This window comes from Esox lucius, chromosome 12 (assembly GCF_011004845.1).
Source record: "Esox lucius isolate fEsoLuc1 chromosome 12, fEsoLuc1.pri, whole genome shotgun sequence".
NCBI lineage: Eukaryota > Metazoa > Chordata > Actinopteri > Esociformes > Esocidae > Esox > Esox lucius.
The window spans coordinates 19,653,880-19,670,703 of NC_047580.1; the positions used below are offsets into that span (position 1 = coordinate 19,653,880).

The window sequence follows — 16,824 nt, forward strand, 5'->3', positions numbered from 1 at the left end:
AAACAAGCAGTTCATGCTTGAAAATTGTCCAACATCGCTGAATTACAGCAATTCTAAAAAGAAAACTAGGCCAAGATTCCACCACAGCAATGTGAAAGACTGATCTCAAATAACAGGGAGTGTTTGGTTTGGTTTTGTTTTCCTTAAATAAATACAATTGTAGTATCAACACTGAATTTTGTGTTTACTCTGGTTCTTTGCGTCTTACATTCCATTTTGTATGAAGATCCTACACCAGTCAGTGTGACAAATATGCAATAATAGAGGAAATCAGTAAGGGGGGAAAATACATTCTCATGGCACTGTATGCATGGGTGGGTATATACTGTGTGTGTGTGTGTGTGTGTTGTATAACCCTACCCTAGCCTGGGTCAGCAAATGGCAAAAGTTGTAAACTGCATGGTTATGAAAAACAAAATTAGCGACTTTAATGTATCACTTAAAGTATCACTAATCAGACCCCAACTAACAAATCCTAAATGCATAACTCTCCCTTTCATTATGCTGAGATATTATAAATTAGCCACCAAGTATACATCAAGTCTTGGAAAGGGGTAAAATGAACGAAGCCACCTAATTCTGCTGCTAAGACCTTCAAGCTGTCAACTGCATAACATTGTAGTGTTACATGCATTTTCTGTATAAAATATACAGTATGTGTAGACAGACATATATACACAAAGTCATGAGTAAAAGTCTTTTAAAAGTCTTAACTTTATTATGTTTCGTTTTAGAGCCAAGGGCCTTCAGATGACGACACGAGAAAATTAGCATAAAGGGAAGAAAAACTGAATCTGGTATTTTTCCCCCTGTTCTTGATGGTATTTTATTCAGGCGCGGTGGTAACATCCCTTACTGGCGGTCGATGGGAAGGAGCATCACTACAGGAAACGTCCCTGCCCTTGCTTCTCCCTCATCCATGTCTGGATCCTCTCCTTTAGTTCAGGGACTGTACAATGAAAGAGGTAAATGTCAGAAAAGGGTCTGGGCCTTTAAGTGAAGTGCATATGTATTGCCGTTGAAGTGAATATGACTTTGAGGTGTGTGTACATACGTGACTCCAGCATGCTTTCGTTGAGCGGCTGTCTGTTGAAGGGGTCAGTGGGGGAGTTGAGAAGGTGGCGGAGGATGATGGCTCGGTCCATAATGTTCCCGGACGGCAGTATCACAGGGTCAGTCATTAGGGTGTCCATCAGAGGGTCTGTTGCCCGCCCACACAAACACAAATAATGTTTTCATTTGCTTCTATTTGAAATAGTTAATTTTAAACAATAGTTCTACTAAATAGTGTCTATTCTGAAAATTCCTGTTATGCAGAGCATTTACTCACTTAGACTTATTTTATTAAAAAAAAATACCAGAGAATTGTCTGGGGTCAGATAGAAAATTGGAGGCAGGCATGGACAATCTTAAGGCAACATGTGCATTCCCAGAGATCTTGATATTACTGTTTCCACCGGCAAACTGAGTTGAAGCTATCATACCTTCTGTAGGAAGTTCAGCTCGATTCTGTGAAGTAATTGATCAAGGTGCATTCTTGTCCATTTGAAAAAAGCTTTGGCGCCATCAAGTTCTGTTTGGCAGCCATTATGTATAGTAGCAACAGAAACATTGATAGACTTGTGTGCCTGACCTCAGACAATTCTTGGATTTGCGCCATTTTCTTTTTTCATGCTCAGTTTGTTATACAAAACAGGAGAATGACTCTGGCTGAAACTCATACTTCCATTTCCAGCTAGAATAAATGACAAAAAAAGCTAGCCAACAAGTCGTGTTTCCCCAAACAAAAGCTAATGTCTATAGCAGCCACACTCATCCACTTGTTTGTGGCTTAAATGGCCACGGCCCACACAAGATCAAAGAAAACTGTCTTATAAATTAGGACGCTTTACGAGAGGAAGGAAGATTTGATATGAATGTGTTGGGGCATTGCACCTGAATCAACATGCAGCTGCTATGAGGGAAAATAGGTACTAAAAAAACAAGAGAATATTAATATTAAAGCTCAAACACCTGCATGTTTAGAGCAAATTTCAAAGCAAATTTTAAAGGTGAACACTTGCCTTTAAACTCATCAGGTGCATCACTGTAGTCCATTTCGGACTGAGAGTTCCTGGCAACTATCTCCTCCACTTTCTCCGATAGTAGCTTGAACTTTTCAATGGCTATGGTGGACTTGATGCCAGCTTTCTTCATCTTGGAAATCACTTCCTCGAAGAGCTCTCTACTGTACGACCGCTGGAAAGGCAAATTAACATATAAACCTAGGGCGTTTTTCCAATAGATTACATAGACGCTCATATTTTGTTGAGTTAAAGTTGTGACAGAAATGGATTTAATAATTTTTTGGTGAACAACTGCAACAAAATTATAAAATGTGGAAGTTACAACATCCAAAATATGAATGAAAAAAACGTAGGTATCATTCTACTACAGTTACCTGGTCATCAGCAATGGCCTTGGCAAAGCGGGCACAGTCAAGTTGCAGGTAAATGTCAGTAAGTTGGTCCAAGAGCTTTTTGGGTTCAAAACCATACTTCTCTGGGTTCTCTACCTTCAGGTCCCGACACTTGGGACCACAAAGTTGCTGAAGGTTAAAGTTCAGCATTGCCGCCAGACGAGGCCCCAGTTCCTGGAACGCATAGAGCAATAAAATTCTGATCCCATGAAAAATATGTACAGAGGTGATTAAGAATTGTACTTGCATACATGAACAGAAAGATTTTATGGGCAGTTTTGAAGTGAGGCCAGTAATACCCTTTTCACCTTTCCTTCCTAGTATTTTGTACTGCAGCAAAATGTTTTATTGCAGCAGAAAAACAAATAGAATGACCAACATAAAATGTCACAGGGTGTACCATGAATTTCTTTAAGTAAGAGATCTTGTTTTTCTGTCAGTCATAACATACCGCCTTCAAAGAGCATCACCATGGCTTTAGTACATTTTTTTCTAGCATCCACCTTTCCCTTAAAATACTCAAAACATGTCTTCGCTGGTGATTTTTTTTTTTATAAAAAGAAAAAAAGTTTTATCATTATAAGAAGTACAATTATGATGATGAACATTAATTGTCAAAGTAAGGATTTCATGTATTTTTTTCATTTTCCTCAACTTCATGCAGCTTCCTTGAAACAAGTATAAAACAACCTGATGGTGAAAGCAACAGCTATTTTGGAAAAATAAAAGCCAAGAACCAAAAACAATTATAAAGGGAGCAAGTACATATACCCCAATGTTCTAGCAACAAGTGGATCAGACTGCAGTGGAGGGAGAAAGGATTTCCACAAATCTTATTTAATGTTTCATTAAGAATATTATTCAAACACACATTACTATAGCTAGGAATTAATTGATCTGATACTGTCATCGAAAATTTTTCCAATACTGGCCACAATTTCCTAACAATGTGCTGTAGACAAGTGTTATTGATGATGGGCAGATCTGAAACATGCATGCTATGCCTTGTGAATCTTCGGCTTACTAATAAAGTGATTCAAGTTTCTTACAATGAGATAAACTTGCCAATTCACATGGCATTTTAAGATTTTAACCAAAAGCCTTTAACAAAATGCCTGTATATAAAGTAAATTGTTTGTCACATGCCTAGTTTTAACCATTTGTCCATTAGGTATCAATCAATCAAATTTATTTATAAAGCCCTTTTTACAACAGCAGTTGTCACAAAGTGCTTTACAGAGACACCCGGCCTTAAACCCCAAGGAGCAAACAACAGTAGTGTTGGTATCAACTTTCCATTTCTACACTGCTATAGCAGTGTATATATTTACACAAATGGCTTACTCTACCCTGGAGTGACAACATTACTGGAAATTCCAATTCCAAGTGTATATTGTCATATGTCAAATAAACAGGGAATATATTATTTTGCCATATCGCCCAGCCCTAGGTCAAAGTAGTACTTACGGGCCGGAGGAAGGGCTTCTGGACCTGCTTAGTGAGGATGTGAAACATGTCAACAGTCTCCGTGGCCAGAGCCAAGTAGGAGCGTGACACTCGCTCGTCCTGGGTCAGCTGGGACTGGCGGCTCTGCTGCTGCTCCTGAGGATGGGAGTAGGAAGGCATAGGCTGAGGCTAGAAAAATAACCTCAAGTTCAGACTGACAGACATTCAAGAAACTGAGGAACTTAAGTATATGTAAATCTTATTTGAAAAGCAAAAATACCATTTTGTGTGGAAACACACATTGAATTGGAAACCCACACAAATTCTAGGAAGCTGAAAACCCTGATGAACATTGCCTCAAACGCACTGTCACACCAGATCATTTTGTGTACTGATAAAAATGCAATTGTAGAGGCTTCTAACAGACAGCAGCAGCAGGTGGTCATTATATAAAACTGTTAAGCCTGCTAATCATTAAATAATGAAAAAAGAATACATTATAGTGGAATACATGATCAGCTATAACAACTGATCTACAATGCAGGAACCCTTTGATGTTAAGAGTCTCAGTTTTCACAGCAGCTATTCACAGAAAAAGATGTCCTTGATAACAAGGAAACAATTGCACCATTTATCTCTTGAGTTTTAATACATATTTTTAACTCAACAGTAATTTCTAGAGTGTCCCATAAAGTTGGGAAACGGTGCTCTTATCTCTAAACTGTTGTCTTGCTAGGATCCCGGAGTCAATGCTAAGGAAACAACTATAACATTGACTACTCTGGGAGTGAATTATATTGTCAAAGCCTTAGATGGTAAGATAAGCTGTGTTGTTTCGTTAGTTCACTTGTTGTAGGCTTTCAATACAAAAAGATCACTGAATCTTACTGAAAATGTCTTCATTAGGCCTGTTGAAGGATATAGTTGTGCTCAAATGTTTGCATATTTGTGGAGAATTGGTAATACACACTCACCTAAGGTATTATTAGGAACACCATACTAATACTGTGTTTGACCCCCTTTCGCCTTCAGAACTGCCTTAATTCTACGTGGCATTGATTCAACAAGGTGCTGAAAGCATTCTTTAGAAATGTTGGCCCATATTGATAGGATAGCATCTTGCAGTTGATGGAGATTTGTGGGATGCACATCCAGGGCACCAAGCTCCTGTTCCACCACAGCCCAAAGATGCTCTATTGGGTTGAGATCTGGTGACTGTGGGGGCCATTTCAGTACAGTGAACTCATTATCATGTTCAAGAAACCAATTTGAAACGATTTGAGCTTTGTGACATGGTGCATTATCCCATCAGAGGATGGGTACATGGTGGTCATTAAGGGATGGACATGGTCAGAAACAATGCTCAGGTAGGCCGTGGCATTTAAACGATGCTCAATTGGCACTAAGGGGCCTAAAGTGTGCCAAGAAAACATCCCCCACACCATTACACCACCACCACCAGCCTGCACAGTGGCAACAAGGCATGATGGATCCATGTTCTCATTCTGTTTACGCCAAATTCTGACTCTACCATCTGAATGTCTCAACAGAAATCGAGACTCATCAGACCAGGCAACATTCTTCCAGTCTTCAACTGTCCAATTTTGGTGAGCTTGTGCAAATTGTAGCCTCTTTTTCCTATTTGTAGTGGAGATGAGTGGTACCCGGTGGGGTCTTCTGCTGTTGTAGCCCATCCGCCTCAAGGTTGTGCGTGTTGTGGCTTCACAAATGCTTTGCTGCATACCTCGGTTGTAACGAGTGGTTATTTCAGTCAAAGTTGCTCTTCTATCAGCTTGAATCAGTTGGCCCATTCTCCTCTGACCTCTAGCATCAACAAGGCATTTTCGCCCACAGGACTGCCGCATACTGGATGTTTTTCCCTTTTCACACCATTCTTTGTAAAACCTAGAAATGGTTGTGCGTGAATATCCCAGTAACTGAGCAGATTGTGAAATACTCAGACCAACCCGTCTGGCACCAACAACCATGCCACGCTCAAAATTGCTTAAATCACCTTTCTTTCCCATTCTGACATTCAGTTTGGAGTTCAGGAGATTGTCTTGACTAGGACCACACCCCTAAATGCATTGAAGCAACTGCCATGTGATTGGTTGATTAGATAATTGCATTAATGAGAAATTGAACAGGTGTTCCTAATAATCCTTTAGGTGAGTGTATGTACCTTTTGTAAAGAAAACATTAGTGAGCAGGCAAAACAGGTCTTTTATTTTTTAAGGGATTCACATTCAACTGTAGGTCATAACAGAATGGCAGCTCATTTTTGTTCAAGTATCGCTCCTTGAAACAACCACACTGTCTTTTTCCAGAGCAGCTTCCATTTCTTCTGAGGTTACTTCTTTGAATTCTGATCTATTCTTATGGCAGTTTTGGCTGAAATCTTTCTTGGTCTACCTGACATTCTTAATAAGAGATTGAACAGTACTGACTGGTATTTGCAAGGCTTTGGATATATTTTTATATCAATTTCCATATATATAAAGTTCCATTACCTTGTTACGCAGGTCTTTTGACAGTTCTTTTCTGCTCCCCATGGCTCAGTATCTAGTCTGCTCAGTGCATCCATATGAGAACTAACAAATTCATTTACTATTTAAACACAAACATTATTGCAATTTAAAAGCAACAGGTGTGGGAAATTAAACTTTAATTGCCATTATCACCTGTGTGTTTTACCTTGTGTGTCTGTAACAAGGCCAAACATTCAAGGGTATGTAAACTTTTGATCAGGGCCATTTGGGTGATTTCTGTTCTCATTATGACTTAAAAAGGAGCCAAACTACTATGTGATAATGAATGGATTCATAAGATCATTATCTTTAAATAAAAAATTTCATGACTTGCAGTTTGCATTTCTTGTAGTTAACAAACAAGCCCCATGTGGTTAAATTTGGGGTTGTTAATTGTTCATTCTATACATAAATGATACCTGTATCTTCGTGATAAATTATTTTAATTTTTATACTGCTGAGTGCTATTCACTCAGCTCTTGCTGAAGCGGTTTCACAAAATGAAATCTGGGATTTTACATTTTGAGGAATCCAAATAAATCTAAGTATATGCTATTCTCTTGGTCCCAAAATCTACTTCTGGTTGACCCCAAAATTGCTACCACAAATAGATATGTTGTGGAACATGTTTGATCCTACAAATATCTTAGGATTTGGTTAGTTGAAAACCTGTCTAAAAAGGTTATTTAAAAATACACTTCATGTGTTCTGTACTGACCCTGGAAAGCTGATCCCACTGGTCTTTATTCTTCATCTCCTCCTGGACCTCATGAATGCGTTTTAGGGATTCCAGGCTCTCGTCCAGCAGAAAGGTGGTGTCGTTGATCAGCATGTTGATGTACCGAACAAACTGCTTCCCAGAGCTAGAGGACATTTTACAAGCAGCACGCAGCGTAAAAAAACAGTGACCTGTATAGACAAGGCTTTCACCGTTATGGAAACGGCGATAGATAAATAATGATCACAGCCCACTGACTTGAACTCCTCCAGGAAGGTGCCGTGGTGGCCCACGTTCTGCCAAAGGCTCTTGAAGATGGTGCTGATGTGGTAGCGGATGGTAAACTTATCGTAAAACTCGCTGGTGGCACCGGTATGCTCCACGTCTGTGGGAGGTAATGCACAATCAAGAGCCTGTTTAAAATCAGTCTACCTGTCAGTTTTCTAGCCAAGTCAAGCGGTTACCGTTAAGGTTGCAGTAACAGTGGTTAATGAAACCATGCTTGAAAATAAAAGAGCAAAGCCAGTTTGTTGACAACAGTGTGAGAAATCGCCCTCTGCACCAAGTGGTCTCACCAGTGTAGAACTTCATGAGGGCCGGGACCAACTGTTTGACAGACAAGGGGTGGTTCTCCATCATTTCGGAGAAGCGCTGGGTACGTGGCTGCACTGCCGGATTGGTAACAAACAGCACCTCCACCAGCTTGGCGATCAGGTAGGGGTTCCGGATGTAGTTCTGACTACAGATGAACACTACCAGGAAGGTGACAATGTCCTGGACACAGGGCTCATACAGGACCTGAGGGGAATACCTGACGGGGGTATGGAAAGTGGATGCCAACTGTCAGTCCAAAGCAATTAACCCTGACCCGTAAACACATTTTCAGAACTCCTCTCTTTCCCAAAATTATTTAAATAATTTGGGAGGGGTTAAAGACAATGAATAATAAATGTATAGCCTACTTCCACTCTGCGCTAAAGAGGGATATTGGATAATTTCCAGAAATGCGTTTAAGGAGGGGAGGAGAAAGAATGCACTGAACAGGGAGGAAGATGAGGATAATCCTTCCCATATATTTATTAATACAAGAGTAGACGCGTGAATTTGTCAGGCGTAGTATAAAGTCAGGAATCCTCCCGGCCCCCCTCATACAACAGCATTCAGAAAAGATGGAAGAATATTTGCTTCAGGTACAACAGGGTAAATTGAAGCTATTGCACTTCTACTTACTCTTCGCCTTTATGGTCTAGCCCAGTACTTTCTACGTAATTAATTTGACAATCTGTAGACTTACTGCACTACAAAAAGCAGGAATTCAGCCACATCTTCAATGTAAAACTCTGGCAGAGCAGCAAAGCTTTTTGGGACATCCAGATTCAATGGTAGAGTCATGCTGCAAAAAGTGATCAATTTAATACAAGTCATGGGTCATAAAACAAAGACGAGGAAGATTATTCCAACATAAATATTTGCTAAATTTGTTTGCTTAGATTAGTTAACAATATTTGTAAAACTATCTTCAACTTACTTCAAACTGTACACAAAGATTGTTGCATTCTGTGTCCTATATACATGTGTAAAACTTGTAACTTGATTAGGGGCGTCGCTGATATGCAGCTAAAGATTTCTCTGTTTGTCAGCATGGGTTGGAACCATCAATTATTTTGTACTGGTGAAATGCTTGAATACTTTGCAGTCTGTTGACCCTATAACGGCGTATTCCAGATATAAGAAAGCTCCTACATGTGGCTGAGTGACTTACTGTGGGTAAGCAGGGTCAACCATGCGCAGGATTAGCTGAATGACCATACTGTAGAACTGCAGGCATCTACGTAAAAGATTCTCGTCGAGAAGACCAGCATCAGCACAGGCTTTGGAGCGCACTAGTTTCTGTCAGGACCAAATATTAAAGATTGAGGAATTTTAAGTACAGCTATATTTATAAGTCATTGGCACCATGCAGGGAGCAAATGTCAGATAGCAATGAACAGACGGAAACTAATAGAGGAAGACATTTCTGATTTTGGGATTGGGCCGGGCCATAAAGGGTAGTAATGGAGAATATCTAAAATAATCATTTCACAAATCGCTCAAAGTAATTGTGGTACTGTCTCTGTGCATGGAACTCTGTCAGGGAGAGGAGGGTCGAGCTAGTGTGAGAACAGCGGGTTAAAGTATTCCCTTCCCACTAGCGATTTGATAGAACTTTGTGAAATAAGGAGAAATATAAATTGGGAAACATCAATCGATTGTGGTACATACCATATATATTTTTTATGTTATGTTATTGTTTTAAGTTAGCGCCACAAGTGTCTGTAGATGACATGGGGTAAATTTACAGTTTGGTCTACATTACATTGTAGGGGCTTGGAAATATGACATTGTTTTCAATAAAATATGATGCTATATTAGCAAAGTTTCCATTATTATCATATCAGCAGACTCCCCTTATAATGGCATTATAATGCATCTAAAATCTATTTGGCAACATCAGAAATTACAACCAAAGGTTCAACTCCGATTTGTTTGCCTTTCAAGGTGGTATTGCGTTTTCACACCTTACTGTGTTTTCCAGTAAGTACAGGCCAACTACATTTGTATACGTTTGTATCCAAAATGCTATCCACAAGTTAGTCTAATTCTTAGTTGTCCTTAACACATTGTTTCTTTATGATTTGCACACAAAAAAGGGAGATGTTTTTTTCACTGTAATTGAACTTTAAACTGAATAAGTGTTAACACATAAAGAGCAGAACACAAGCAGACTGAAGAGAGGACTAAGGTCCATAAAGGTGAAATAGAGGGAGGATCATCAACAAAATGGCTTAGCAAACCTTGAGCTGAGTTTTGCATCTTTTTAGCATCTCTCTGTGTCGGCTGGCCAGAGGAGAGTCCTTCCACTGGTTCTCACTGTTCTTCAGCTCCTCCACCGTCCTACCATGCAGAAACAGGGTGTTAGTGCCAGGGTTTTGGGAATAGACTCCCATTGAATTAACACTCAGCCATGAGTGCTAGGAAGGCCCTATCCAGCATAATGTAACTGACTGCCTTCTTTAGATTTAAGCACAGCCCACAACATATTAAATTAGGTTAAAAAAAGCCATGTGTGCATGGGGTGATTTATTTCGTCTAGCACAAATTTGGACTTTGCCACGTTTGGGTTATTTTTCTTGTTATTTCAGAAAACATTACAATAATATTAAGCATAATTTGGAAGCGTTGTAGCATATATTTGAGTTAATTCGAACTCCTAAAATGTATTGTTTCATTTTGAAACTATATTTTTATACACAGTTAGTATACAACACATTTTAAGGCATATAACAGACAACGAATTGGCCAGGTGTTGCTTCTTTGTTATTTTAAGGCACTAAATTCTGTGAGTGCAAAGTAAACATATGCAATCGTTTAAAGATTAATTTTGAATAGATCATTTTGTATTTTGATATGGAGTTGCAGGACATATGTAGCTTTCCCAAAAAAAATCATAAGATAATGAAAGTTCCTTTAGTGCTATTGACCATAAAAGCAGATTCTACCAAATATACCAGGTTTTCCATACAAAGCTTTGGCAAATAAGTTACTTCTTTGCCCAATTTATTTCCAAAAGACATGGAACAAAGTATTGATTCATTTTGTATTTTTTCCAACTGGTAGTATTTAAGGATTTCTACTGTAAGTGCACCTGATGAGGGTGATTAAACACTGACTCCTTAGATTAGCTTTTCGTTGACAGCATGACATGTTAGTGTCTTACAGCAAAACTAAACATCCTGATGTTCCAGAGACTCTCCTGCATTAAGTTATGACTTATTTATGAGTTTGTACCTCCAATCACTTGGCCAGGCCGATTTTCTATGTGACAAGACAACCGCCATTGACCACTCTGAACAGATTTGGTTACTTCTAAGGCTCTGTGTGTCTGAGCGGAACATGGCGACGACCAGGCTCTCCCCTTTTGATTGATGTACACCACACGTCTACAAACGCTTTAATACATACTTCTTAGTTACGTCTCTCTTGTTAGGGCACCATACCCCAGCAAATAGACCACCAATTGTGCATTCTAGTAATGCATTTACCATAATTGCTTATATTACCTGGTTTGAAAGATTTTGCTGAACAGAGACCAAGTAAAATAGCACAGAAATGACAACCAAATTCAATCACACTGGCCAGAACATTTTGCAACAGATAAAAATAAACTTGTTCTAAGCGAGTTCCTCCAAATTACAGTCAATAGTCTTAAAATTTGGTGCCCGTTGAAGTCTTCATATACTCATACCCTAATACACTTCTTACAAATGCTGACAATGAAATCCTTTCCACTGTAATACAGAGGTATAACAACTACAGCCAATCAAGTCACATGTTCTTGTGTGTGTGTGTGTGTGTGTGTGTGTGTGTGTGTGTGTGTGTGTGTGTGTGTGTGAGTAAACGTGTGTATACAGACCTGTTAAACTCCCGAATGGCTCTTAGCCTGCGGATGTAACGTCGACAGCCAGGTAAGATGGACAAATGATGGGTGTGCAACGTCAGAAAGAAACATTCTGTAGGGAACTTTGGTTCAGACAACTTGGAAGAGTCGTCATCTGTTAATAAAAAAATTGAACATAAGTTAGCCGGCAATTGCTAAATAAACCACATGTGCACTACCGGTGCATCTAATAGAAAGCATTTGCCCCCACGCAGATTACATTTTTATATATTTTGACATAAAACATTTTCTGTACTCAACATGATGATCACCAAAAAGAAACTACGTATTTCAAATCTATATTTGAAATAAATGTACAACGTTTTTTTTTTACCAAATCTAAAAAGAATATCTAAACAAATGTTGTTGTTTTTTTAAATCCTAAATGTCATGATATTGTTGATGTCATGATGTTCTGACTAAGGCCCTGCTTCATTGCAGCAACTTCCAGTGGACTCCGGACAGTCAAGTCAGGATGTGTCTTCCAAAGCACATCTCATATTGTTCTGGTCTAGACCAGAATCCTTAAACTGACATCACAAGGAAAGCAAACATCAACAATGTCAATTTATAATAAGACTGAAAATTGATAGAAACTATACTTTTTCACATGACTGTATTCACATTTGTTCTTAAGGGTTATAAAGCATAACAGCCTAATCATTTGTTTCATCTTGGGGTTATGATAGAATAAAATAATATCTTAAAGATTATAGAACATACAGGGCCGGTTTCACAGCCACAGATTAAGCCTAGTCTAGGAATAAAAAAACAAGCTCAATGGAGTTTTCTATTGAACATGATTTCTTTTTGTCCTTGACTAGGCTTAATCCATGTCTGCAAATCCAGCCCACAGTCACTTAATTACCAAACTTTATTAAAGAATGCATAACTATCCATATCATTTGAATGATCTTATAGATTTTATTATAAACGCACTATTTATTTCCCAAATAAAGCAGTCTGCGAGACAACCCTGACAGGACAATTTTTATTCTTTCGGCTTACTGAATGTCGAGCAGCAGGATCTCAGCCCTCTGCCTACAGTTTTAGAACAGACTTATTAGTTGGTTTAAAGGTCCTTTTTGATTAGTCAATGCATTGACAGACTAATTCCTAGGGTCCATCTCCCACAATCTCGGGGGGAGGAACACATCACAGTCAACTAGAATGCAGTGCAGCAGGTACAATTCATTTATCATCCTGATCAAGTAGATTTTGTGCATTAGGTCCGTATTGGTTATAGTGTCCCTTTGTTGTCTACCATTAGGCAGCACATTTACACAAGTACAATTCTTTAGGAAGGGACCTCATCATTCTGTGAGAGGTTAACATATTTCACATCTTTAGATTTTGGAGAATTAAAATTAAGCAAAGCGTAGCATCCCGTAGAAGCATTTTTGACATTTGATCATGTAAACAAAGACTTTCATTACATTCAGTATACTTCATACTACCAGATAATAGCCAACTAATTTTCTATCATAACGAACAAGCTTTAATGAAGCAAGAACGGCCTTGTCATGCCACAAATCAGCGCTGGCGACAAAGCTCAGCTGCGCAGCACACCCAAAAATCTTAAAACATAGCAATTGGTGCTTGGGTGCACAAAACACATGGTGTAACTTGTTGTGGAAGATGACTGGTGAGGAGACTTAAAGTCAATTGAAGCTATGCCAGTAGTGCCAGAGATTTTTCACTTTTTGTTGGCCAAAGAAGAAATAAGGGTGTCCACTCACGAATCTCGGCTAGCCAGGACTTGAGCTCCTCCATGGTGGCCTTGAGCCTGGTCTCCTCAGGGCTGACCTGCAGGCGGCAGCGTGGGTGGAAGATGTAGTAGGGATCCACAGTCTCCAGCTTGATTTTCATGCTCAACTGTTGCAGCACCGACAGGAAGTTGATCATGAAGCCATCCGTAGACACCAGCTTGTCGTCTGTCTGAGAGAGGTGGGGAAGGTATTAAATAAAAAATGATAAACTGCTGAATCACTTTCAATGATTTAAGGAGTGGAGCAGTCACACACCTTTACTATTTCTTAATGGGGGGAGGGGTGATAATGTGCAAGGATTCCATTCGCTCTCCAGATGTTCGGGTGAGCCATCATAAACATCCACAACAGACATCTTCATAGATTCATCAATACAGACTAAGAGCACACTTCTTAACATCTCTTACCTGCATCTGGGCTTTCTTTACATTCCGATTGACCACAGCTGCCATGTAGTTAAGAGCTACCTCCCTTGTCTCTCCATTCAGTAGTATATTGTGGAGAATTTTAAACAAGTCACCCTGATGAAGAATATGAAGAATGCTTATATCATGTCAACTTGAGGCAAATCAGAAGCTATGATAGACCCAGGGGGTTGCTACTCACCCGTGCAGACTCTAGGTAGTGCTGCAAGGACTGGCTGACCACACGAGTGTTTTCCATGGTAATTGCAGGGCCCGAAAAGTACTTGTCACCCACTTTGGTCTAAGGGGGAAGAGACAACAAATAATTAAATACTCCTTAGCTGGTGAAAGAAACAGAACAGAACAGAACATAATTCTGATAATGTCAAGCAATCAATGAAAGTTTTTGCTCTGGGTGCTGTTAATTTAGCCTTTTGTAAGGCATAAATACAATACACACAAAAAAAACCAACAACAGTGAAAAATAAATAAATACATAGTTCACAAAAATTCCCAGGGACAAACAGTGCTCACAGGCAAAATGGCTCTCGCTTTTCAGCCTGTTGGGCCAAAACAGACTCATTCTGATAGACTTAAACTTGAAAATCAGGTACATTACTCAGATCTGGGGTACATTTACTCTAGGTTCATAAATTTGATTACATTTCTCCAGTCCCATCATTAAGGCGTTTAGCCAACCACATGGCAGACTTTGTTGTTTGAACCGTAAAACATCTTTAACCATTAGTGTCCAAGGTTATCTCACTCACGTCATCCTCAGCAAACACTGACAGGCTGAAAAAGGCTCCCAGGTAAGACAGTCTCTGGACTTCTCTGCCAGTCCCCGGGCTCAGAGACTTGGGACACCACAGAGGAAGAGACGTCATCTGGAAACACAGACTTTCATTAATGACACATACAATCAGGTCCGGAATTATCTGGACACGGACAGAGTTTATCATTTTGGCTCTGTATGCCACGTCAATGGATTTGAAATGAAACAACCGAGACGCTACTGAAGTGCAGACTTTCAGCTTTAATTCAAGGGGTTGAACAAAAATATTGTACAAAACATTTAGGAATTGCAATCATTTTCATATACAGACCTCTTATTTCAGGGGCTCAAATGTAATTGGACAAATTAACACAATCATAAAACAATATTTTTTAATACTTTGTCAACAATCTTTTGCAGGCAATGACTGCATGAAATCTGAAATGCAAGGACATCACCAAACACTGTATTCCTCCTTTGTGATGCATTGCCAGGCCTTTACTGTAGCTGTCTTCAGTAGTTGTTTGTTCGTGGGTCTTTCTCCCTTGAGTTTTGTCTTCAAAAGTAGCATGCCTGATCGGGTTGAGATCAGTGGACTGACTAGGCCATTGCAGAATATTATATTTTTTAACCTTAAAACACACCTTTGGCTGAATCTGGGCAGACAGTATATCCCTATACACCTCAGAATTCAACCGGCTGCTTCATTTATACAGAGACAGTCAGACTGAGGCCAGGGTCTCTTTTACACCTGAGCCCTTTAAGCGCTTTACAGCATAAAAATAATTAATAGAAACGTACAATTTACAAATAATTATTCATCAATAAACACTAGAAGCCATGCCTGCTCATGCCATCCCACTGACTCCCCCGGGTTTTACAGATGTGGTATATGCTTCAGATCGTGCCATTCCAAGCCTTCTCCATACTTTTTTCTTCCCATCATTCTGGTACAGGTTGATCTTAGTTTCAACGGTACAAAGAACGCTGTTCCGGAGTTGGGCTGGCTTTTTTTTTTTAATGTTTTTTGGCAAAGTCTAATCTGGCCTTTCTATTCTCTAGGCTTATGAATGGTTTGCACCTTGTGGTGAACCCTCTGTATTTGCTCTCATGAAGTCTTCATGGTGGACTTGGATAATGATATGCCTACCTCGTGGAGTGTTCTTCACTTGGCTGGATGTTGTGAAGGGTTTTTTCTTTACCATGGAAAGGATCGTACGATCATCCATCACTGTTGTCTTCCGTGGACATCCAGGCCTTTTTGTGTTGCAGAGCTCACCAGAGCATTCTTTTTTCTCAGAAAGTACCAAACAGTTGATTTGGCCGCTCCTAATGCTCCTGCCATCTCTGTTTCACCTGCATTGAGAGCTCCTTTGACCACATGTTGAGGGTTCACAGTAACAGCTTCCAAATGTGAATGCCACACCTGGAATCAACTCCAGACCTTTTACCTACTTAATTGATGTGAAGGCCACACCTGTCCATGAAACAGCTTTTAAATCAATTGTCCAATAACTTTTGGTACCTTAAAAAGAGTGGGGCTACATATTAAAGACATGTCATTCCTAAACCCTTCCTCCAATTTGGATGTGAATACCCTCAGATTAAAGCTGAGAGACTGCACTTTAAGCGCATATTCATTATTTAACTGCAATCTGAGTGTATTTTGGCAAACAAAATAGTAAAAAAAGTATGTAAGTGTCCAAATATTTCTGGACCTAACCGTACATTAGATTACCACGAAATGACTAAGTCATTCTTAAGAAGGGAGAATCCAGTACCACTGGGACTTGGTTAAAAGTACAACAACATAATATAGTGCCTTTTGGGAGAAGTCCTTCACCTTTAGGTTCCTTGAGAATGAAATCTATAAATCTGTGTTAATGTATTATGAAAAAAAAGACATGCAACATTCCTCACTGCTATAATTCAAAAGACAGACGGGGCGTCAATTCACAAAATCACATTCGGCCTTGCAGGAGGCACAGCAGTTAACACTATCGTAATACATAACTGACCACCTCCGTCAAGGTTTGAGATACACAGGAAGAGATTCTTGCCAACCTCTTTTATAGATATACTGGGATAGAAAGCTCCATCTCTTTCAGCAAACTCACCAAATTGCACACAGGGTGAGTCTTCCCAAACTTGATTTCACAGAGCTCAGCTAATGCCTGTAGGAAAAAAAAAAGTAAATATTCAAATTAAAATGACTTCAGAAATAGCCTAATAACCCTGACCATTGGAAG

The 16,824-nt window shown here is 39.4% G+C and overlaps 1 protein-coding gene across 5 annotated transcripts in view; it reads right to left on the bottom strand.

Moving 5' to 3' along the window:
• Nucleotides 1–690: 690 nt before the first annotated feature.
• The window catches only part of ube4b (ubiquitination factor E4B, UFD2 homolog (S. cerevisiae)), a 36,117-nt gene continuing 19,983 nt past the window's right edge, over nucleotides 691–16,824 (bottom strand). For all 5 annotated transcript variants that reach the window (XM_010891759.4, XM_010891760.4, XM_013136493.3 and 2 more), the window contains 17 exons: nucleotides 16,693–16,749; nucleotides 14,571–14,687; nucleotides 14,003–14,101; nucleotides 13,804–13,917; nucleotides 13,367–13,565; nucleotides 11,604–11,742; nucleotides 9,985–10,084; nucleotides 8,913–9,040; nucleotides 8,445–8,543; nucleotides 7,726–7,961; nucleotides 7,409–7,535; nucleotides 7,151–7,295; nucleotides 3,926–4,060; nucleotides 2,441–2,632; nucleotides 2,064–2,238; nucleotides 1,055–1,201; nucleotides 691–949 (listed from right to left, as the gene is read on the bottom strand). In XM_010891759.4, the coding sequence (XP_010890061.2) occupies nucleotides 882–949; nucleotides 1,055–1,201; nucleotides 2,064–2,238; nucleotides 2,441–2,632; nucleotides 3,926–4,060; nucleotides 7,151–7,295; nucleotides 7,409–7,535; nucleotides 7,726–7,961; nucleotides 8,445–8,543; nucleotides 8,913–9,040; nucleotides 9,985–10,084; nucleotides 11,604–11,742; nucleotides 13,367–13,565; nucleotides 13,804–13,917; nucleotides 14,003–14,101; nucleotides 14,571–14,687; nucleotides 16,693–16,749 (2,277 nt within the window). In that variant the 3' untranslated portion in view covers nucleotides 691–881. The remainder of the gene's footprint in view (nucleotides 950–1,054; nucleotides 1,202–2,063; nucleotides 2,239–2,440; nucleotides 2,633–3,925; nucleotides 4,061–7,150; nucleotides 7,296–7,408; nucleotides 7,536–7,725; nucleotides 7,962–8,444; nucleotides 8,544–8,912; nucleotides 9,041–9,984; nucleotides 10,085–11,603; nucleotides 11,743–13,366; nucleotides 13,566–13,803; nucleotides 13,918–14,002; nucleotides 14,102–14,570; nucleotides 14,688–16,692; nucleotides 16,750–16,824) is intronic.